The sequence below is a fragment of the Leptopilina heterotoma genome, unplaced genomic scaffold, assembly GCF_015476425.1.
Source record: "Leptopilina heterotoma isolate Lh14 unplaced genomic scaffold, ASM1547642v1 Lhet_36, whole genome shotgun sequence".
In the NCBI taxonomy this organism is placed as follows: Eukaryota; Metazoa; Arthropoda; class Insecta; order Hymenoptera; family Figitidae; genus Leptopilina; species Leptopilina heterotoma.
In genome coordinates this window covers 2,721,897-2,746,540 of record NW_025111040.1, presented here as the reverse complement: position 1 = coordinate 2,746,540, position 24,644 = coordinate 2,721,897, and the positions used below count along the sequence as shown (strand labels likewise).

At 24.5% G+C, this 24,644-nt stretch overlaps 1 protein-coding gene across 7 annotated transcripts in view; it reads left to right on the top strand.

Moving 5' to 3' along the window:
- Positions 1–24,644, top strand: part of LOC122505579 (RNA-binding protein Musashi homolog Rbp6) — a 1,132,030-nt gene that overhangs the window by 675,350 nt on the left and 432,036 nt on the right. For all 7 annotated transcript variants that reach the window (XM_043617295.1, XM_043617293.1, XM_043617298.1 and 4 more), the window contains one exon: positions 9,170–9,254. In XM_043617295.1, the coding sequence (XP_043473230.1) occupies positions 9,170–9,254 (85 nt within the window). The remainder of the gene's footprint in view (positions 1–9,169; positions 9,255–24,644) is intronic.

The following is a 24,644-nucleotide window of genomic DNA, read 5'->3' as shown; positions in this document are numbered from 1 at the left end:
AAATTATCAATCGCTCGTGCACCATCGATAGTAATTGAGTTTCGATTCTCAAAGAGTATTATATACGCAGTTATATAACTATATGCATAACTATATACTATATATACATGCATAGCATATATATAATTATAGAAATATTATATTTATACATATTTTTTTACTTCCTCATGGAGGAAGCTTTTTATTTTCATAATAAGTTTTTACAATCTTAATAAAATTTTTTTTAATTTAATTTAATTTTATTTAAAAAAAATATCTACTCTTTAAATCTGAATTAGTAGTTTACTACGAAAAATTTGTAAAAACTACTAATTACTAGTTAATTACTAATTTATAGTTACTAATTTAATAAATAAACTAATTTCATTATAGTAGAAAATTACTAATTCAGATTTAGAGAGTGTATTTATAAAAAATAATATAATTAATAAATATATATATATGTGTGTGAGTATATATATTATATAGTTATATACATAAATGGTTTCAGAGTAATTGCCTATAAAGTTTATAATCTACTGTATATAATAATAATATAAAAAAAGGGGAAAAATTTTCATCCTCAAATTACTTTACATTTTATGTGGATTTATAAATTAATTTTATCAATAACTCTCTTTTTATTTCTCTTTTATGTTCGCTTTTATTATTTCAAAACAAAGTTTTAGAATAGATAAAAAAAATGTAATAAAAAAATAAATTAAAAGTAAATAAAAAGTGAATAAAAAGTAAACGTATATAATCAATGACGGAAAAATTTTATAATATATAGCGAAATAATTATAAATATAGAAAAAAGAGGAAAAAAAAGAATATTTATAATTAATTTTACTAATTCTTTTATTTTATTATTAATAATTATATTAATAATTATATTAATAATTAATATTATATTAATTATTATCTATAATTAACCTTTCACTCTTCAATTAACTTTTTATTTATAATAAACGATATTTGAATTTATATTCAGAGAATATTTTTCATCCTCCAGCGAATTAATTTGTTTATTTAATATTTAGATGTATTTAATAAATTGAACCAGTTTATATAATTGAATATTCATTTTCTAAATTTATCGAAATTTTTCAAAAAAAATTGACAAAAATTTCATAAATATATTTCGAATAAACTCTTTTGCTTTGTCAAATAATTTTTGTTTCCTTATTAATTAGAGAATTCTTGCTAAATTACAGAAAAAGGATAGTAAAAACACGGAAAATGCGCATGCGCAACATTCAAGGAGTGGGAATAGCGTCTCTACCCCCACTCCTGATACATAGACGCGCGCAGATTTTTCTAAAAATCTAACCTCATTAATACTGGTTTTTTTTTCTCACTGGTACTTACTATAAATAGAGAAAGAATAGAAGAAAAGAAATAATAATAATTCATAATTATTATTAATAAATATATAAAGAAATAAATAATTAGCTAAAAAAATAATTTATAAATAAGGAAAAACTAAATAATGAATAAAAAAATGATAAAATGAAAAAGTAAATGAAATGATAAAATAAATTACAAATAAATCTCATTAGTGATAAAAATAGAACTTTTTTTTTCTTTACTTGTAAATCCACATAGAATTCTGTATGCGATCCAAACTTTCTTGTTATATTCTGATATACTTGATATATAGTTTAGAAAAAATGTGTGATATTCAGTTTTAAAATTAAAAATATGATTTGTAATTATTTTTGAAAAAAAATATGGAAAATTTAAATTAGTGACAAACGTGTCTTTTAACTCAATGTGAACTTTATTTGTGTTTTTTCTTTAAAAAAAATACTAATTTAAAATATAAAATTGTCTTAAATTATAAAAAATGAATTTAGTGTAACACAAAAAATGGAGTTTTTCTTTAAATTAACGGTTTCAATTTCAATTTGTTCACTTTTCTCACTAATTTAAAATTTACAAAGAAATAATGATAATTTTTCTAATTTTACTTTTAAGGTGTATATTTAAAATGTACATAGTTAAATTTACCACTTGAAAACTTTTACGTAATTAAAAAAGTATTTTTCACTTATACAATAAATATAATAAATTTTCACTTTCAATTTACTTTTGACAATTATAATTTACTCTATAAAATAAAAGTCATAGTCAAATTTCAATTGAAAGTGCAACTGTAAGTGTCAAAAAAAAGTTCGAAATGAAATTTAAAAAGCAAATATTTAAAAGTTCCCGAGTAGAAGATTTCGCTAAATTAGAAAAATATTAACTGAAATAAAAATTTAAAAAAAATGTAATTTTAACTAATGTACACTTTAACAAAAAAATGTAAATTAATCTTATCAATTACTTGCGAAGGAAAAGTGTCACCGGGAATTGTCCCAGATTTCAGTAATTTCACTATATTAGCAAAATTTTTATTTGTCTTAGTTAACTATTTCGCTAATCTAGAGAAAATTATCGATGTTCCAGGTGAAACATTTTTTACGTGACGCAAAAATTCATTAAATTTACATAAGTATTTATAAAATCATTCATTAATATAAAATAATTAATTTATGTACCTAGTACTTATATATACAATTTTAGCAATAAATAGTTTGTACGCTAAAAATTTTACACAAAAAATAAATGACATTCTTTATTTAATACGATTTTCTTTACTTTTATACGTCATTAATTTTGTTTATTAAATATTTGATTCTATCACTCGGACGTTTTATTATTTTTATTATTATTGTTTTTATTATTCTTATTATTATTGTTATTATTATTTTCATTATTATTGTTACTATTATTTTTATTATTTTGTTATTATTATTTTTTTTATTATTGTTATTACTCTTTTTATCGCTTTTATTATTATTGTTATCAATATTATGATTAATACACATTATTGCTGCAAATTCTTATTGTAATTACTATTTATTTCATTTATTTCAACAATACACTTGTTTGTGACCAAAAAAATAATAATATTAATAAATAATAACAGCAACGATAATAATAATAATTATTAATTATTAATAATAATAGTAGTAGTAGTACCAATAATAATAATAATAATCATTATTATTGTTCTTAATTTCGTAATTATAATTTTACTATTACTCGACTATTAGACAGCTTAAACAAGTTGTGCACTGTTTCAAATGCGCTTACAAACAATTCGAAGTAGTTTCGAGCGTTTTAGACTAGTTTCGGATTGTATTATATTTATTACAATAATAATTAGATTATTGTCATAAAATTACTTCTACATTACTGTTAGATATAATTTAGCAATTTTGAATTGTAGTTTAGATTTTTTTTCAAAATATATTTTAAAAAAAAGAACTTTGAGTAATTTCAAGTTGGTTTAGGCTGATTTTGAAAATAAAGAATTTAGTTGTAAAATTCCACTTTATGTCAAATTTAGAAACTATAAATAAACATAATATTGGTTTTGTTTTTATCCTCGAGCGAATTAATTCGTTTATTTGATATTTGGATTTTTTATTTACTAAAGAAATTATTATTTTAATTAGTCACTAATTAAATTTTATTTAAATTCTCGTTAAATTTCTTAAATCTACAGTTAGATATCTTGTAGACTGAAGGGGAATAACGCAGGTTATGTTTGTTATTTTTTAGTTGAAAGTGTATAAAGTGAAAAAAATTAATCTAAAATTGGCTTAATTTAATCTTTTTTGGTGTCAATCTAAGTTGCAACGCTTTTAAATATATCTATTAGTTTACTGTTTTTAATTTAATTATCGTTAAACATTTATTGCATTCAACTTAGTCAGTAAAAATTATTTTTTATTTAACAAAATTGAAAAAAAATCCTTTACTCAAGATAAGAATATAACAAACATAACCTACAAGATTTTACTTCGCAGTTTGCTTTCTTCCCTACGCGTCACAAATAATTGATAAAAAGTTGATAAATCTTTTCCAAAAAAACGATTCTTTTTAATTATTAGAAAATCTTTACTTCGATTAACAATTTTTTTTTAAAATTAATTACAGAAAACAGAAACGAAGAACCAGGGGTTCGAGAAATCTGCGCGCGCAGCATTCGAGAAGTGGGGTTAGCGTCTCTACCCCCACTCCTCAAACAAAGACGCGCGCAGATTTTTCTAAATTCCTATAACCTCACTACTATACGAGTTCTTATTTTGATAAAATAAATTTATTTTCTAGACTCGTTCACTGTTTAAGTGAAGAAAGAATAAAATACTAATAATTTTCCATGAATTAATATTTCTAAATTTTGCATTTATTTATTTATCTATTAATATTATATGATAATGTTAATAAAAACTTACAAATTATTTTTGTATTTATAAAGAACGATATTAGATATTATATTCGGAGAATATTTTTTATCCTCCAGCTAATTAATTCGTTTATTTAATACTTCGATTTATTTACTAAATTCAACCAATTAATTAAATTAAATATTAATTTACTAAATTTAGAGTTTACCAAAATTTTATAATTACCAAAATAATTACCAAAGAGATATTTAATTAATAATTAATTAAATATTAATTTACCAAATTTTGAATTTACCAATATTTTGTAAATAATGACCAAAAAAAGTAGATAAATCTTTTTCGAATAAACTTTTCTATTTTGTCAAACAATTTTTCTTTCCTATTTAATTATAGAATAAAGATAGTAAAAACTCAGAAAATGCAAACAATTTTTCTATCCTGATTAATTATAGAATTCTTATTGAGTTATAGAAAAAATATAGTAAAACTCGGAAAATCCAAAAACAAAACAGTTTTTGATTAATTATGGAATTCTTACTGATTTATAGGAAAAGGCTAGTAATAACACGGAAAATGCGCATGCGCAACATTCAAGGAGTGGGGATAGCGTCTATACCCCCCACTCCTGACACGTAGGCGCGCGCAAATTTTCTTTTAAGAACCTAACCTCACTGGATTCGTATTTTAATCAAATATTCTATTTTCTCAGTTTTTTTTATCGCAAAACTTGAAAGAAAAAGAAATTGATCATGATTAAAATATATTTCCTCGTAAAGAAAAAAATTTACTCATACCTCTAAATCTATATTTTGTTCTTTCTCTCTCTCTCTCTCTCTCTCTCTCTCTCTCTCTCTCTCTCTCTCTCTTCGGGAGGAATTCTCCTGACTTTTCTTTCGTCCATTTTTTTTTTCATCTTTTATTAGCCGAAACAGACAGTAGTGGTAAATATATTTGAAATATACCATATAAGATATCTTGGCAATAAAAGATCAATCTATACGCGTATTAGCTGTTGAGTAGAAGAAATAAGAAAAGGCAAAAATGAAAAAAAAAAGAAGCAGAAATAAAAAGAGGAAAAAATACTATATTCCGTAAGGAGGAACTATATTCTAGAGAATCGTGAATTGTTGTTCATGGTCATGGGGCAAAATGCGAGGAAGAAGGCGAAAGGGTGGGGGGGTTGGGGTGGTTGAAGGTGGCAAAGAACGAAACTATAAGGCGTTATAGGAAATGTTTTGTAGATTTCAAGATGATGTTAGGAGAAAAGCGTAAAGTTCTTTTCGAATTGAAAGATGCAGGAGAGAAAAAAAAAGAGAGAGAGAGAGTGAGAGCAAAATAGGGATTGGTAATAGTAACATAAAGGGAGGGGGGAATACGGAAAACCTCTGTACACGCGAGGGAAAAGAGAGTAAGTTGGACGATTGAAGGGAAAGGAAAAAGAGATCGAGTCTCAGGTATAGTTATATATATTATATATATATATATGTATATTGTGAAGGGTGGATATTGCCGCGTTTGGTTTCTGAAGCATGTGTGCGCCATAAATAACATGTAAATATTTTCAATAACTGCCGAGGCAGTCTCGGCATGAAAAATGCAAACCGCTTTGCGTCCAGTTTTGCTCGACGCGTTATACTACTGTATCGGCTATATCCAGCACCATCCAATGGTGTACAATTGGCCCTTGGAAAATGTGTCTTTTAATACATATATATATATATACCTATATTTATATCTCTTTCTCTCTCTTCATACCTTGGGAGTCCCATGCAAAAGAAAATTTATGTTCCTCCTCACTAAGTCCAATATTTGTTTCACTTAAGTCGATACGTGTCTTTTTTTATAATCTTATCTTTATTTTTATCTTCTTTTTTTATTTTTCGTATTATTTAGCAATTTTTTGAATTATTTTTGTATTTTTTTAGGGCAACCTAGTCAGTGTTGAAATTATATCGGATCTTGTGAATTTTATTTTTATAACTGTTTTTAAAAAATCAATTCAGGTGGACCCAGAGAAAAGATACATTTCGACTCAGAGACAACTATACTTTTTATTTGTTTCATTTCAAATAAATTTTATTTGGTTTGAATAAAATTTTATTTTTTCTCATATGTTTTATTTATGTTAAATAAAATATTTAAAACAAATAAATAATCTAATTGGCTCTGAGACAAAATATACGTTTATATTTAACTCAAATAAAATATATTTGGTATAAAAAATAAAATTTAAAAAAATTTAAATTTTAAAAATAAAATTTTCTCTGGGTGTATAGTTAAAGGAGGTCTATCCATGACTACAAATACGATTTTTAAATTGTATAACTAGACAAGTTCACAGTATTTTTAAGGACAAAAAGATTAATTGAAAAAAATTTTTTTTTGCTTTTTACGAAAAATGTATTAACATTGTTGCGATGCAAAAGTTTTTATACATTTTTTGTCTCAATTTGATGTAATTAGAAAAACTTTGTTACTCAGACATTTTTGAAGTCGATAATTGAGAATGTTACATCGAATCCTTGAAAAATTTCCGAGTAGTAAATATCAAGCAAGTTCTATTGGTTTTCTAAAAATAGTCGGCCATAGTGGATCCGCCATTTTGAATTTTATAATCTGGGGTCATATTTGTAATCAATGACCACGAAATCCTCAAGTAGAAAATTTCAAGCCATTTCAATTGATTCTGTAAAATTCATCCGCCATATTGGATCCGCCATTTTGAATTTTTTAAATTTGATATCAAATTCGTAATAAGCGACCTCAAAAACTCCCAAGTAGCAAATTTCAAGCGATTTCGATTGATTCTGTAAAATTCATCCGCCATATTGGATCCGCCATTTTGAATTTTAAAAAGCTGATGTCAAATTCGTGATCAGCGACTGAAAAAACCCCAGAATAACAAGTTTCTTAAGAATTTTAAAAATCTGATGTCAAATTTGTAAAAAAAACTATATTTAGGTTTTTATTTATTTAAATTCATTACTCTTCATTACTATTAATTAATTTTTATTTATTTTTAATTCTTATTTAGTTTTAATTATTATTTTTGATTTTTATTCATTATTTCTATTTTTTTGTATTTACTTCTATTAATATTCACCTTTCCATGTGAAAAATAAGAGCGTTTATTGAAATTTTTTTAACCAATTGAAAATTATAATGAATTTCTATTTTTAATAAAAAATACCCTCCTCAATTTTTTATATTTGCTTTCAAAATACAATTTACATTTTAAAAATACAATCAGTTTTTATTTGTTATGCAATAAATTATTCATTAGAATTTAATAAACTGTTTCAATTGCTTATTAAATAAGAAGCATTTTTTATAACAAAATGTTTAAAAATAGGAACTTTTGTTACATTCATAAGACTTTTATTCTGAAGGGAATGAATAAATTTTAATTCAGAAATTTATTGAAATTTACTAAAATTGAATAATTAAAGTTTTTTAAAATAAAAAATGTATTCTTTGTTATTCAAAATATAAAATATTTTTGAATATTTTAACACACGAAATTGCTTCTTTACTTCAGTTATTCGAATTTTCGAAATTCAACTCTTGTGTCTGACTAAACATGCATTCAAAATGAATTTTAAGACTATCAAGAATCAAAATTTGAATCTCGGATTAATATTGGCATCCATTTTTTATAGAATAAAAATTAATTAATTATTATTATTATTATTATTGTTATTCGTTGTTCAATTAACAAAAGTCATTACCTAATTTTATTTTCCCAAATTAAAATTAAATATTCTTTTTTATTAGAAATTACTTTTTACAATTTTAGTAAAAAAAAAAGGAAAAAGGAGAAAAGCAAAGAAAAAAAAGTGAATTAGAGTTTCAAATAGAAATGGAACAAAAATTGTTGAACTAGTAAATTTTGTTAAAATTTTTTTTTTAAACTATTTTTCAACGGAATTAAAATGTCGTTTCGTAAAAATAAATAGATGGGAATTTAATTCTTTATTTTTCGGAATTAAAATATAAATTTGAAAATTCATTCTGTCTAGTGAAAAAATTTATCACATTATTTGAATATAAAATTTTTTTTTTTTTTTTTTGGTTCTTAAAAAGCATTTCTTTTTCAGTAGATTTAGAAATTCCCAAATGAACACTTTGAAACTCTAGCATCCTAAATTTCAGAAAATCTAGTTTATTATAATCCCAATGGTGCACTCTTAGATTATCCAACTTTAATAAAGTTTTCTTTTTTTTAAATTTTTTATTCAACTGTAGCGCATGAATTTCCAAACTATTTTAGTATGAATAGAATTTAATACCTCATTAACAGATTTGCTACTTTCGTTCTAGTCAAGTAGATTTTATAATATAAAAGAAAAAGTGCACATTTTACGAAATATGTCTCCAAAACCAGTAACAATGGTCTTTATATACTTGAAGGGAAAAAAATTTAAAACCACATTTTAAATTATTTTAGTCGTTTAGACTTTTAATGTTAATTTTATTGTCAAGGATTTAATCTGGAATGTATTAGTTCATAACAAAATTGTTATTTTAATTGTTATTAATATAAATTATTTTTATTTATATAAATTCAAGGAGTTATTACTTTTTTATTTTTTTTCTTAATATTTTACTTAGTTTGTAAAAATTACTGTTATGAATAAAACTAATTTTTGTTTCGATATTTCAATACATTTTTATCCATTAAAAATAGAAAATAATATTATTTATTTTATTTCTAATAATATACGGAGAAATTTTGTTAAGAAAAATGTAATTATTAATTTTAAATCTAGTAAATAATAATTAAAAATAAAAGATAAAAACAAAAGTTTTGTTTGTTCGTTATACATACAATGTTTCGAGTTTAGACATTCCAAGTTCGATCAATTGAAAATTATTTTTGAAAATAGAATAAATTTTTCTCAAGGTGAAATCTTATCAGAAATTAAATTTATTTCTAAATGTTGCAGGGGTTTTGGCTTCATCACATTCGCAGATCCTTCGAGCGTAGATAAGGTACTGGCACAAGGCACACACGAACTAGACGGCAAAAAAGTAAGTCCTTTTTTTACTATTATCTCAAAAAAAAAAAAATAGTGAACAAAATTCTTATAATTGTTTTTTATAATTTTGTTAAATAATATTTTGAATATTCTTTTATTGATATTTAAATTTTTTTTGGAAAAATTCATAATATTTCATATTATATTTATAATAACATAATATTTATTATAATTTATAATTATTACAATTATAAATTAAAATTATTATAATAATAATTTTATTTTATTTATTATAATTTTGTAGATAAATAAATATTATATTGTTATATTTCATCAATTTAATGAATTGTTACATTGCTCATTATAATTATGATATTGCGAGTAGTATATTCAAATTCAAAACCTTCTATGCTTGCTATAATCAACATACAACGATTCTGAATATTAATTCTCAGTAACAAGTGCTTGGAAATTTTGAGGGAATTAACTTCGAGTGTGAATACTATTGTTAAGCATAGAATTACAGAAATCTTTAACATAAAGCCGTATTTTCATTGTTGTTAATGCTAATTTTTAATAGGGACTTGAAAAGTAACAAAAATGTACAATAAAAAGTAGTAAACAAAAAAAAATACAAAATTATAAAAAAAATTACAGTAATAATGTTAAATTAATTTACAAAAAAATAGAAAGGTACGATAATGCTTAAATAGGGCTTAAATAAGGCTCAAATATGGCTAAGATTGAACTATAAAAAGACTGAAGAAAAATTAAATTCAAATAGGGCTCAAATAAGGATGAAAAAGGGCTAAAATAAGAGCTCGAATATAATGAAGATTATGTAATAAAATGATGCTAATATTTAGCATTTTTATTTCTTTTATTTATCATTTTATTAAAAATTAATGAAAAGGGCATGTTAATAAAAACTTTTTCCAATAAAAAAAAAAACAATAAAACTGAATAAATTCAATTGTCTCGTGTCAAGTACTTTTTAGTACATGAGTAAATAATATCGAATTTCAAATGCAGTTCCGCGTATAATAAATACAATTCCATAAATGTTTGATTACGTGTCTGACTTAACGTTATGTATACCACACTGACAAAGTTCATTTGAGGAGAGATCGCTTAAAAGAAGAGCGAGAGAGAGACAGAAAATGTGAGTTGCTGTTGATTTTATACACCATTAAGAGTATCGTGTTTCTTCGAAACAGGAAATCAGAAAGGCAAGGCATTAAGATCGTCACTAAAATGAAAGCCTTTTGACCTTCCCTCTACTATCGAAAGACGTTTCAAAGTTTCCTCTCAACAATTGTGACCCAGAATCATATTTCATCTTTATTTTCCTCAATTTAATATCATATCTTTAAATTACTGTTATTTCTAAATATTATTTTCTTTTCTATTTATTTGTTTCATTGGACAAGTTAAAAGAAAGAAGTATAATTTATCGATATAAAGTTTAAAAAATTCACAGTTTTGCTAAGAATGTTAAATTGAGACAAAAAACAGATCAAAATGTTGCTTCGCAACACTTTTGATTCGTTTTTTGTCTCAATTTGATTTACTTTGAAAAATTGGAAATATATTATTTTTTTTTGGTTCAAAAATTGAAATCAGTGGTAAAGACCAAGTTTTAGTCAGACAAAATTTTTTTAATATGAAATTAAGGTTCAAGCTTTAAGTAGTGAATGTAAGTTTATGTCAGACAACAGAAAACTGTCTTAAATATACTTTGACTACTCATGTTGACGGAATTGATAATTTTTGTCTGACTAAAATTTGTATTTACTACTAATTTTACTACTTCTCGGGTAAAAAATAAAAATTTTCTATTTTAAGTCGACAAGACAAGTTTTATGCAGGCATGACAATTTTTGTCCGACTAATATTTGCCTTTACTACTGATTTCACTACTTGCCACGTAGTTTAACTGAAGATAAAAGTTTAATACTAAAAAATTGAAAATTTTTGTTTCAATTGAACAATGTATTAAAAAATGTAAATTTAAGTAGTAAAGGTACATTTTAGTCAGACAAGTCAAAGAAGGCAAATCATTTGAATTTAACATTTCAAGTAGCAGAAATAAAAAAATACTCTAGACATTGTAATCTTGGTGAAAGGAATTTTTTTCTCGGGTAAAATGTTGAAATTATTTAATTTTAAGTAGTCAAGGCAAGTTTTATCCAGACAGGACAATAATTCTTCTCGGTTATTGATAGACAATGTGTTTTATTAACTAAAAATGTAAGAATATAAGAAAAAATAAAATAAAAATATACGTTTTATTATTTTTCATAAAATTTGAATAGTAAAATTACGTTTTAAACAGTAAATTCAGTAGTTGAGTCAAAATTTAGTCAGACAAAAGTTTTTTAATAGAAAATTTAAGGTTAATTTTCAAGTAGTGAACGCAAGTTTATGTCAGTCAGCAGAAAACTTTCTGAAATGTATTTTGAATCCTGAAATTGAGAGAATTCATAATTTTTGGCTTACTAAAATTTCTTTTTACTACTAATTTTACTAGTTACAACGTACTTTTACTGAACAAAAAAGTTTAATACAAAAAAAATTCCAAATATTTATTTCAAGCAGTGAACCTATTAAAAAATGAAATTTTAAGTAGTAAGGGCAAATTTTAGTCAGACAAGTCATTTAAAGCAAGCAGGTCATTAAAATATATTATTTTCAGTATTAGAAGTAAAGTAAGTAATTATTTTATACAATGTAATCAGAGATAGAAGGAATTTTTTTTTGATAAAATGTTAAAAATTCTAAATTTGAAGTAGTTAAGACAAGTTTTAGTCAGACATAACTATTTTTGTCGATACACCATGTAACTGATATTAAATGCTAGTAAAAATAGTAAAACTATTCTAGCCAAAATATTAGTTAAAATTTTAGTAAAATATTAGAATATTAGTTAAAATATTAAAATATTAGTAAAATATTAGAATATTACTTAAAATATTAAAATATTAGTGAAATATTAGAATATTACTTAAAATATTAAAATATTAATAAAATATTAAAATATTTGTTTTATTATTTTTTATTCAATTCCAATAGTAAAAATCCGTTTTGTACCTTAATTTTAGTAGTTAAGTCAAATTTTAGTCAGACAAAAGTATAAAATCAGTTGAGTATGCTAAGAAGTACTTTAAGTTACTATTACTAAATAAATTGATAACTTTGAATAACTGTGTCTGACTGAAACTTATTGTTACTACTGAATAAAATGTTTAAACATAAATAGAACTTCTAATACAAAATTTACTATTAAATATTTTTTGTTTAATTAAAAGAATGCATAAATTGACCGTTTTTATTAAAAAACCAATTCAATTAGTTTTGTCCGTCTAAAATTTGTTTTTTCTACTTATTTTATTAAAAAACATTTGAATGAATAGAAAAACAGTTTTGCCAAAATAATATTTTCTGTCGCTTTTGTTTTTCTTTTTATTTTGTTAAAATCGTGTAAATCAAACTAAACGGATATAATGTACAAGGAAAAAATTAATTAAATCGTTTTTTGTTTTTATTGAAAGATTTTTTTTTTTTTTTTTTTTGAAGCGATAGAATACGGAACATTAACTTGGAAAAAGATGTTAGTTGGAAAGTGCAGTGAGTTCGATAAGAAGTTTCATTTTGTTCGAGACATAATGCGTGATCTAAAGTATCTCTTCGGTTTCTCGTAAGTATACATACGTATATAGAAGACTAGAAGCACGCGCCATTGGGCACGTCGACTTGGTAGAAAGTTTCCTTAATCCCAGCTACTTACAATCGAGAAAGATTCCATGTGTGGTGCCATCGAGTTGAAGAGTAAGTGAGAGAGAGAGAGAGAGAAAGAGCGTTCCTTGAGGATCAAAACGTAAGTTCAAAGTTTTGGATGATAATATCTCCCGCGAAATGAAAAGTCGCTACAACGATAAAGTATATAGACAGCTTCTAAAATATCGACACGTAAACAAGCTGGTGTAAATCAAGCCAAAGCTTTCTTCTCTGATAGAAGAGTTTCAAAATTATACAGAGAGTTATTTTCGATACAATATATTCAGGATGTAGACGAGGATTAAAACTGTTTTTATTCTTCTTCTTCTTCTTTTCTGGAACTTTTCTTCTTTTTCTTTTACCGTAAAACTACGTACTTTTGAAAACGTATATGAGCAAAAGATACGAATAAATAGAAAGAAAAGTGTTTTTATAACGAAATACTCTTTCTTATGCGTTTTGAGATTTGATATCAGTAGAAAAGGAAGAATTTAGTCAGCCAAAATTTTCTAAAAAATATCTATTAAGTTTTACTCTTTCTTTAGAGTTTTAAGTTTTTAAATCAGTAGTGAAGGCAAAATTTAGTCAGCCCAAATTTACTGAAACAAATGAATTAAGTAGTAAAGGTAAATTTTGATCAGACAACTTCAAAAGAGAAAAAACTAACCTAAATGAGCCTATACTACTGAAATTGACAGAATCAGATAATCAACACAATAAAAATGTTAAAATATAGTACAGTTAATTTATGTAGTAATATATTTTAGTCCGACAACAATATAAATTTTACTAATCAAGTATTCGTCAATTATTCTAGTAGTTAATGAGCGTTTTAAATTATTGAAATCAGTAGTAATAGCAAATTTTAGTCAGACAAAAGAAACCACAATTAATCAATTCTAGTAACTAAAGGTCAAAAGTTAATTTCAACAATTAAAAAGGTAACGAATATTATTTTCAAATGGATAAAATATTTAAAAACGCAAAATTCAAGTAGTAGAGGCAAATTTGAGTCAGACATAACTTTAATTTGACAATTGAAGTGTCGAGAGTAAGCTACTGTTTTATTTATTGAATTCCTCATCAGTGGTAAAGGAAGGTTTTAGTCTTATAAAATTTTAATATTTGCTAATCTAAGTAGTAAAGCCAAATTTTAGTCAGACATAATTTTTGTAAATAAAACTCAAAAGTTTATTTTAAAAGTCAAAGGTTTTTATTTTTAATTATTTAGTTTAGTACACAGCATAGAATTAACCGTAAATTTAAATAGTAATGAAAAATTTCAGTCAGGCATAATAATTTCTAAGGTCAAAGAAATAGTAAATATTTATTTCAATTTCAAGTAGGCAACATTGTAAAATCCGTACACTTAAGTAGTAAAATCAACTTTTAGTCAGACATAAAAATTTAAATTCATTATTTGAAACAGAAGTGAGCTATTTTTATTTTAGTGGTTATAATCAGTGGTAAAGGTCGATTGTTTATTATATAAAATTTTCATATCTGATAATTTAAGTAGTCAAAAAAGTTGTTAGTCAGGCACAAACATTTTGGTAGAGCATTATTTTCAAATTCGTCAAAATCAATATTACAGTACGGTTTTAGTCAGACGAAATCATAAATTTCTCTATTATGAATTCGAATTAGTAGTAGAATTCGAAGAAAAATATTTAGAAACTCTAATAATAATAATAATAAGTAATAATAATAATAATAATAATAATAATAATAATAATAATAATAATAATAATAATAATAATAATAATAATAATAATAATAATAATAATAATAATAATAATAATAATAATAATAATAATAATAATAATAATAATAATAATAATAATAATAATAATAATAATAATAATAATAATAATAATAATAATAATAATAATAATAATAATAATAATAATAATAATAATAATAATAATAATAATAATGAGTAGTAAAAACAATCTTTAGTCAGACAGGAATGCTTCTAACTCTTTTTAAATCTGATCATAATTGGTAAAAACAAAAACTTAACAGTCTTGTCTGACCTAAATTGGTCTTTACTACTAATTCTACTGATATTAGTAAAAATTTTACTGTTTAAAACGTACTTCATCAGCTGAGAAAAGGTAAATTTTTAACTTAAAATGTGTAAAATATATTTGTTTCAAGTGCTAAAAATAGTAAAAACAGTAAATTAAGTCGTAGAAAATTAATTAACTTTTAAATCTGACCATTCAAGTAGTAAAAACACGTTTCGGTCAGACAAGAGATTTTAAATTTGTAAATTTGTTTCACTTACCTATTAGTATTAATAGTAGAAATTATTACTTTTATATGAAAAATAGTAAAAGTACGTTTTAAGCAGTCAAATCAGTGGTAAAGAAAAAAATTCAGTCAGACACATTTGTTTTTAGAAAATATTTACAAATTTATCTAATTCAGTAGTAGAAACTAGTTCCAGTCAGACAGATAACTAAATATTTTTCTAAAAAAGAAGAATTAAAAGAATTGAAATTAGTAGCATTTACCAAAAATAATATCGATTTCAAGAAATCGAAAAATTTACTAATTAATAATATCAAAATTTATTTTATGATTGTAGTAACAATGCTTAAGATTTAGAAAAATTCTTAAAAAATATTTTAAAAAAAAGAATAACACTAAAAATAGGCATATTTCTTGAATTTTTTTTTCTTTTCCTTCATTCTACAATCACCATAAACAGTTTTTAGCAATTTGAAGGTAATTTGGAAAACGTCTTTCGGTAACTTCTCAACGACTCTATGGAATGATCCTTAGAAGTGGAAAACGAGCAAACGAAAAGTTTCTATGTACGGTTGTAGGATATATTCTGTGTTGCCAACGAGAGTTCTTGTGTATGCCACACGGCGAGAGTGGAGTTTTACGCGTGTTTAATCTGGAAATGGATCGTCCGAGAATGTGACGTTATGAGAATGAACTAGAGAGGGGTTATATAGAGGGAAAGGGAAGCGAATAGAAGACGAGCGTGCAGGAAAGACCAACAATACTGGAATACCTAAAACTTTATACGACACTCGTTAAAAAAAATATATATGTATATATTTAAAAATACTAAAAAATTTTTTAGTAATTCGATTTATTTTTATAGAAATAAAGAAATCAAGTTATTATTAAATAAAAAAAAACTATTTTAAACTTTTGTTTATTTGAAAATTTTTTTATAATATTATTTTCAATAATAATTTTTTGAGAAGAAATCAATGGTCTTCAGGTAGAAAATGTTAAAATTCCATTTTTATTCAATTCTTTTTCAATTATTTATGATAAATTATTATTTACTTTGAAATTAGAAAATAAACAAATGAATTTCCATATTAAAAACTTGAATAAAAATGGTATATCTTAAAATTTTTTTAACATTTTCAATATAAAAACAATTTTAGAAAAAATACTTTAAAAATAGTAAACATCAAGTTTTTCTTTCGGAATTTTTCTTGCAGATGCAAAAACACATTTTCTAGTAAATTACGAATGGATTTTAAAATTTATCAACTTTTAAGAAAAATAAAAATTCAAAACGGTTCAAAATATTTCCTGACCTGATCATTAATTTCCTCTAAAAAAATACTATAAAAATAATTTTATGAAAGATTTAAATAATTTTCAAAAAATTGTTAAAAATGTATTCAAACCCTGCTCTTAAGTTTTTTTTTTTAATATCAATTTGATTCTTAACTTAACACTAGGTAATAGTTTTTTTTTAATTTTGACTTCAGACTAGCAGAACAATTACATCAACTAAAGAGAATTATTTTAAGAATCATTGATTAAAGAGAATATTATTACATTTGTTCGGGGGAGAATTTCACTTATACTCGGAAGAGCCATCACAGGATCTCGTTGCGGTGGAGAGCCATGCGTAATTCAGCAAGAGGATTCCAGACGCGGAGGTTCGTAAAAAAGACGCGTATAATTCTGACGATAGCGTTGGAAATCCCTGAAAGCTTCGTTCATCCCTCCCTCCCTCCCCCCTCAAGTCCCTTTTCCCTTCATATGAAAGTCTCTCTCTCTCTCTCTTAGTTTCCACCAACGTTCCTATCATAATCCTCACGATGTCGTTTTTTACGAGTCTGAAAGTGGATTTTGATTGCGAAAGTACGATTCGACCTTGAAATAGCAGAAATAAAGTCAATTTAATTTATTTTTCTTTAATTATTCCTTAATCGAGCATATGAAAAAAAATCTATTCTATTTTTTACCTTCGGTACCTATAAAAAAGAAAAATTTGTAAAAAGAGAAAAAAAATTTTGAAAATGAAAATAATATCAAAAGAAGGATAAAAAGAAACAAAAATGACAGAAAAAGAAATATAATACCAACAAAATAATAGAATGGGAAAAAATTCTATTGTTGTAATTGCAAAAAAATTTGCCACGAGTTAATTTATTATTCACGGGAATAATTTAACAATTCATATTATTAATAATTTATAAAGAACAATTGCATGATTCATTTATGTAAATAATAAAGGAATAGTGTCGAATATTTACATAATAATTTATAGAGTTCCAGTTATTAGTATATAAATTACTGTTATTCTCTAATTATTATTCAAGTATCATTTATAAACACGGTTGTAATTGTTGATAACTGAATTTATTTCTTTTGTAGAAATTGAAATTCGTCTAGGCTAAAATTATTCTATTTTAATTCTCTCATTAACTATACTAGGCTCTATATTGGTGAAGTGCTACGTCCCTTAATATTGATCTAATTTTGTCATTTTTCTTACTTGTCAGAATTTTTTTAATCGCTCAAAACGTTCTTTCTTTTGAATTAGTCGTAAAGGTAAATTTTAGTCGGACAAAAGTTTTAAATCTAAAAATTTAGATTTAAAAAGAAGTTTATGCGAGACAAACAAAAACTATTTTTACTACTGAAATTAACAGAACTTAATATTTTTGTCTGACTGAAATTGCTCTTTACTACTAATTTTACTCTTTAAAATGCACTTTATTTGTTGAGGAAAGTTAAATATTAACTAAAATTGTAAAATATTTGTGTTTAAGTAGTCAACGTATTGAAAAACGTAAATATTTAAGTAGTAAAGACAGACTTTAGTCAGACAAAATTTTATAAATACGAAATGTCAGTTTTAGCTCCAAAGTAGTAAAAGGAAGTTTATGTCAGACATAAAAAGCTGACCTAAATGTGCTTTGACTACTAAATTTAACGGGACTTAATATTTTTCTCTGACTGAAATTATTTTTTACTACCTACTTCTAATTTTATTTCTAATATCAATATTACTAATTTTACTTTTTAAAACGTACTTCATTTTTAGAGGAAATTAAATATTAACCAAAATTGTAAAATATTTGTTTTAAGTAGTCAACGTGTTGAAAATCGATAATTTAAGTAGTAAAAACAAATTTTAGTCAGACAACAATTTAAATTAATTATTTAAAGCAAGAGTGAGCAATTATTTCAGTGACTTTAATCAGTGGCAAAGGTGGATTATTTATTTGATAAAATTTGAATAACTGATCATTCAAGTAGTCAAAAAAGGTTTTAGTCAGACATAAACATTTTTCTAGAAGAGTATTTACAATTTAGTCAAATTCAATAATTATGTATACTGTTTTAGTCAGACAAAATGATAAATTTCTCCCTTTGAGTGATCGTTGATTTCGAAGCAAAGTATTCAAAAATTCAAATCAGTAGTAAAAACAATATTTAGTCAGACAAGAATGCTTATATTTCTTTTTAAATTTGATGATTAGTCATAAAACTAAAACCTGTAAAATAACAATTTAGTCTGACCGAAATTGGTCTTTTCTACTAATTCTACTGATATTACTAATAATTTCACTGTTTAAAAAGAACTTTATCAGTTGGGGAAATTAAAAATTTAACTAAAAATTGCAAAATACTTGTGTCAAGTAGTACAAATGGTAAAAACGATATATTAAGTAGTATTTAAGTTAAATTTCCAGTAATTCTAAATGTTTACCATAAATAATAAAATTCGTCAGTAAGATAGACATTAGATAACTATTACAGTTAGTTAGTTTCTATAAAATTAATCCAGAGGTCCAATATATAATTTTTAGAAGAATAATTTAAGTAGTCAAGATTAGTTTTAGTCAGACACAACTGTCGGTTATTGTAAATAGTTGCTTAATAGTTTATAGTAATAAGTAACAGTTAATTAATAGTTAATTTTAACCGTTTATTTAAATATAAGTAGTAAAAATATTTTCTAAAACTTGAAAACCATTCAGTAGTCAAGACCAATTTTAGTCAGACAGGGGTGTTTAAATCTTAAATTAAAGTGCAATTTTCAGTAATTTAAAATTTTTACCGTATAATTAGTCAGTAGTTGTCTATTTTATAGTAGTTTTTATAAAATAAATCGAGAAGTCCAGAATATAATTTTCGAAAAAATAATTAAAGTAATAAAGACTAAATTTAGTCAGACACAACTGTTGGTTTTTATAAATAGTTGGTTAATAGTTACTGGTAATGAATACTATTTGCTTAATAGTCAATTTTAATTATCAATGTAAGTAAAGATAGTAAAAATATTTTGTAAAACTTGAAAACAGTCTATTCAGTAGTCAAGACCAATTTTAGTCAGGCAAGGGTGTTTAAATCTTAAAATTGACCTTAATTTTTAGAAAATCTAAATTTTCACTATAAAATTAGTCAGTAGTTATCTATTTTATAGTAGGTTTTATAAAATTATTTGAGAAGTCCAGAATATAATTTTTAGAAAAATAATTTAAGTAGTCACGACTATATTTAGTCAGACACAACTGTTGGTTGTTATAAATAGTTGGTTAATAGTTTCTGGTAATAAAAACTATTTACTTAATAGTCAATTTTAACTGTTAATGTAAGTTTAAGTAGTAAAAATATTTTATAAAACTTGAAAATCGTCTATTCAGTAGGTAAGGCCAACTTTAGTCAGACAATGGTGTTTAAATCTTAAATTTAACCTTAATTTTGAGAAATTTCTAAATTTTTCCCATAAAATTAGTATTTAAAATAGATATTTGATATAATTATATTACAAAGTAGCTTTTATAAAATTATTTGAAAAGTCCAACGTATTATTTTTTGAAAAATAATTGAGGATCAAATTTTCAAAAGCTGATAAATTCATTTTTCAAAACAATTGAGATAAACATAAGATTAATATTTTAAGAACTTGAAATATCGATGTGCTACTGTTAAATTTAAGACAAAAATGTTATTAGTAACGAATCTTCAATTTAAAAACTTCCTGACATAATCAATATGACTTATATGTTTTTTGTTAGAAAAAATTACCAAAACCTTTAAAACGCTTAATTAAGATAATGTTTAATTAAAACAAAAACTTCTTAAATATAAAAACATTGTTATGAAAATAAATTAATACAAATTTTTTATTTTAAAATTAACTCTAGATGTGAGGAAAGTCATTTGTTTCATTTTCTCGAAACAAGAAACTATATGCCGGATTTATCAAGTTTTGAAAACTTGCTCCTCAATTTAAGTAGTCAACACTAGTTTTAGTCAGACATTCCGTTATTGTTTTAAATTTTTAAAAAAAATTAAGAATCGATAAACAATATCAGAAATTTGGTGAGTAAATTAAAATTATACAATCGACTATTTCTTCGTTTGGAAAAAGCAAAAATAAAATAGTCACTCGCGAGTGACGCGTGTCAAGGAAAAGACACATTCTTTTTTAGAAGCAGAGCCGTGAAATTATCTATTTACCCGGCAATTTTCTCGAAGCGAGCGACATAAATCGCAGCCGGGAAAAGCTAATTTAGCGGATAAAATATGGCCGCTCTTGAAATAAAGCCGTGGGTCACGTCGATATATTGCGCCTGGCGCACCCGGCCACAACCCGCTTATATACACATATCATACACTAATTATTTATATTTCATGCAAAAGTAGTGGTGCCGAGTATAACCCCACTTGCTTTGCACAACGAATAGGCGGTATTTTACACACTTGCGAGATGGCTCTACATTCTTCATGTAGACAAGAGTCTGCAAGCTCAGCTCTTTCAAGCTGTTTTCAAAAACCCTTGTGTGGAATCCCCACCCCACCCCTCACTCTCTCTCTCTCCTTTTTCCCTTTTACGTGACACGTCACCCTCTTTTCTTTCCTTCTTGAATGAGAAAAAAATCGTTAATATCTTTCGATCATACCGCACGCTCTTTGTTTGCTAAATTCATCATGATATGAATTCATAATAACTGCAAAATGCAATTATTTTTTTTCTCCTGTTAATTAATAATTAAGAAAAGAAAATCGTAAAAAAATGGAAATTAGAAATAAAAAATAACGAAAAATCGAAATGAAAACAAGAAATAAAAAAAATTGAAATAAAGTACTTTATTTCAATTTTTTTTAATTTCTTGTTTTCATTTCGATTTTTCGAAATGAATGTTTTTTTTATAAAAGTATAAAAGTGGAAAAACAAGGTTAGAAAAAAATTGAAATGAAAAAAATGAAAAATCGAAATGTACGCGACTATTTTTTCGAAAGATAACAATAGAGACAAAAAGGGAATCAAAAGTATTGCGAAAGCAACATTTTGATTTGTTTTTGTCTCAGATAAAAAAATTTCTCGCAATATTTTTAAAAATGGAGGAAAAAATTTTACGAAAAGAAAAAATTTTGCGATTTTTTAAGAATGGAAAAAAATATTTCCTATTAGGATGATACATTGGATTTGAAAAGTTAGATTGACAAAAATAAATTTCCTTTTAAGTCACATGGAAGAGGTAGCGAAGCGACGAAAAATAAGCAGCGTCGCTCATCCGTGGAATAATTTATTTGGAGATCCCCAAAGCCACTGAGCTTCGCGGAAATTGTCTGCAGTCCCTTACAAAACTTCACCCCTTTTTCCGCCCTTCAGGCTCCCTCAAAACTCCGCTTCTCCTTTCCACTCCTTCGCTGAGTGAGTCAACAATACGAAAAGCGACCATTGTCGAATGCTTTTAAATTTGAAATACAAACCGTCTGCCTCCATCTCCCAACTCTCTCTCTCCCTCTCTCTCGCTCTCTCTCTCTTGCAACGTTATTTCACCTTCTGAATTTTCTTTCCCCCCCGAACCCTCTCCCCTTCTTTTCATTTTCTCGTTATTAGCAAAGCGAATTTCACTTTTTTTTCCCCCTTCCATATAAAACGTTTAATACTCTAAATCTTTTAACAATTGCAGTTAAAAAAAATTATTTATTTTAGTTGAAAATTTGAAATATGTGTCTTTGGTTGTTTTTAATTTAATATTATACGGAATATTCCATTTACATTCCTGGAACATTTAAAATATTTCTTTGGAATACTCTCTAAAGTTATAAATTACTTTACTCTCTTAATTTGAATCAGTTAAAAATCATGGTTTTAACAGACAATCAGTGACTGACTTTTGCTTCTGAATCAATTAAAAATAACTGATTTTCAGTGAAAAAATAAATGATGTTCAGTAAAAAAATAACTGAAAAATTAGTTAAACTTTACTAATTGAATCAGTCAAAAAAGAATTTACTGTAACATCAGTTATTTTTATAACTGATAATCCGTCATTTTTAACTAACTATCAGTAAAATAATTACTATTTGAATTAGTGACTAACTTTTTGCTTTTAAATCAGTTATTTTTAACTGATTCAAATTTTTCAGTTTTCAAAAAAATAACTGATTGAAAGTAAAAAAAAACGACTGATTTTTAGTAAAAAATAACTAAAAAATTAGTTAAACTTGACAAATTGAATGAGTTAAAAAAAATCTACTGAAAATTCGATTATTTTTAACTGAAAATCAGTTATTTTAACTAAATGATCAGATTAATATTTAAATTAGTGAGTTACTTTTTTGCTTATAAATTAGTTATTTTTATCTGATTCAAATTCAGAGATTTGGAATTTCTACTGCAACTTTTATTGAATATATTCACTGAAATATTTTGTACTCGCTTCCTGCCGTCAGTAAATGCCAGTTCTGTTAATATTCATTAAGAAAACAAATTATTTAATTAAAGAAAATTTTGTTTGAAGTTTAAATCAAACTTAAAATATCTTTTCTATATAGAGTCAAATATATTTAAGTTCAATTTAAACGTATTTTCAGTTTATTTAAAGAAAATATATATTTAATTCATTCATAATTTCTGGTTAATTTTAAAATTATTTATAATCAAACTTTTAAATTTGAATTAAACATAAAATTTTGAAACATATTTTCTGTTTAAATGAAAATGGAATAGATGATTGAATTGAAAATAATTATTCAAACAAATAATATTTTTGAATTAAAGCAGTAGACATTTGTTAGACTGCAAGTTATTATTATTATTATTATTTTTCTATTTTGCAAGTTTTTTATTTTAATATTTTAACATTTCTATTATGAAAAAATTTTTATCCTGGAAAATGAAGCTGGTCTTGTACATTTATTTTCAAAATTTTTGGGGGTCGAATATCAAATTTGGGGTTTTATTCATTAAATTGGATCTTTTTTTTTATTAAAGAAGAGCTTTTTCGGAAAAACGAAGGTACTCAGTACTTTTCTAGAATTTATTTCCGATTGAGAAAAAATTTGTACCTTAAAAAACGACACTGGTCTTGACAATTTTTTAAAATAATTTTTGGAGATGGTTATCAAATTTTGGCTTTTTTTCATCAATTTAAAGCTTTTTTTATTGGAGAAGAGCATTTTCCGAAACACTGAGGTACTCAGAACTTTTTTAGAATTTATTTCTGATTCAGAAAAAATTTGTGTCTTCAAAAACGACGCTGGTCTTGACAATTTTTTTAAATAATTTTTGGAGATGGTTATCAAATTTTGGCTTTTTTTCATCAATTTGAAGCTTTTTTTATTGAAGAAGAGCTTTTTCCGAAACACTGAGGTACTCAGAACTTTTTTAGAATTTATTTCCAATTCATAAAAAATTGGTGTCGATTAAAACGACGCTGGTTTATATAGTAAAAATTTTAAAATTTAATATAAATAAATTTTTTTTCATATAAATACGAAAAAACTATTTTTTTTAATTCTAATTTAATTGACAGTGACAGTGGAAGGATACAAAAAATGATTGTTCGAAAATAAGTAAAAGAATGATTAAATATAAAACTTTGATAAGAAATATGAGTTGTATTAAATTACTCGTCCTTCGTTTGTGAGTTTTTTTTACACTTGAGAGATATTTTTTGTAGATTCATAACAACAGCAATTATAGAAGACAAAGACAAAGAGGTATTCTTTAAACAAAACCACATTTTTCAATTTTTCGACGATATCCTCTCTCTCTTGCTTATTTTTCTATTTATTAAATATAATTTTTTCCCAACGTATACTACTTGTTATATTTTTGCGATTCTCTTCCTTTTTATTTCATTATATAAATATATATAAATAGAGAGAATTGAAAAGTGTAAAGTGGAAGAATATTTATATATCAGTATTTTCCCTCAAGAGGCGGTTATTATTTTATGGCTGAAAGACTTCTGTTATTGGTGAGAATAAATATTGTATATATATATAGGTGAAAATATACAGATATATATATATATATATATATATATATAAAGAAAAAGTCGTCGACGTTTTCTGACGCCTCATTCCACCGCTCGGTTCTTATTTTTATTAATCTTACCCCATTTGCGTTGGATTCTCGACTACA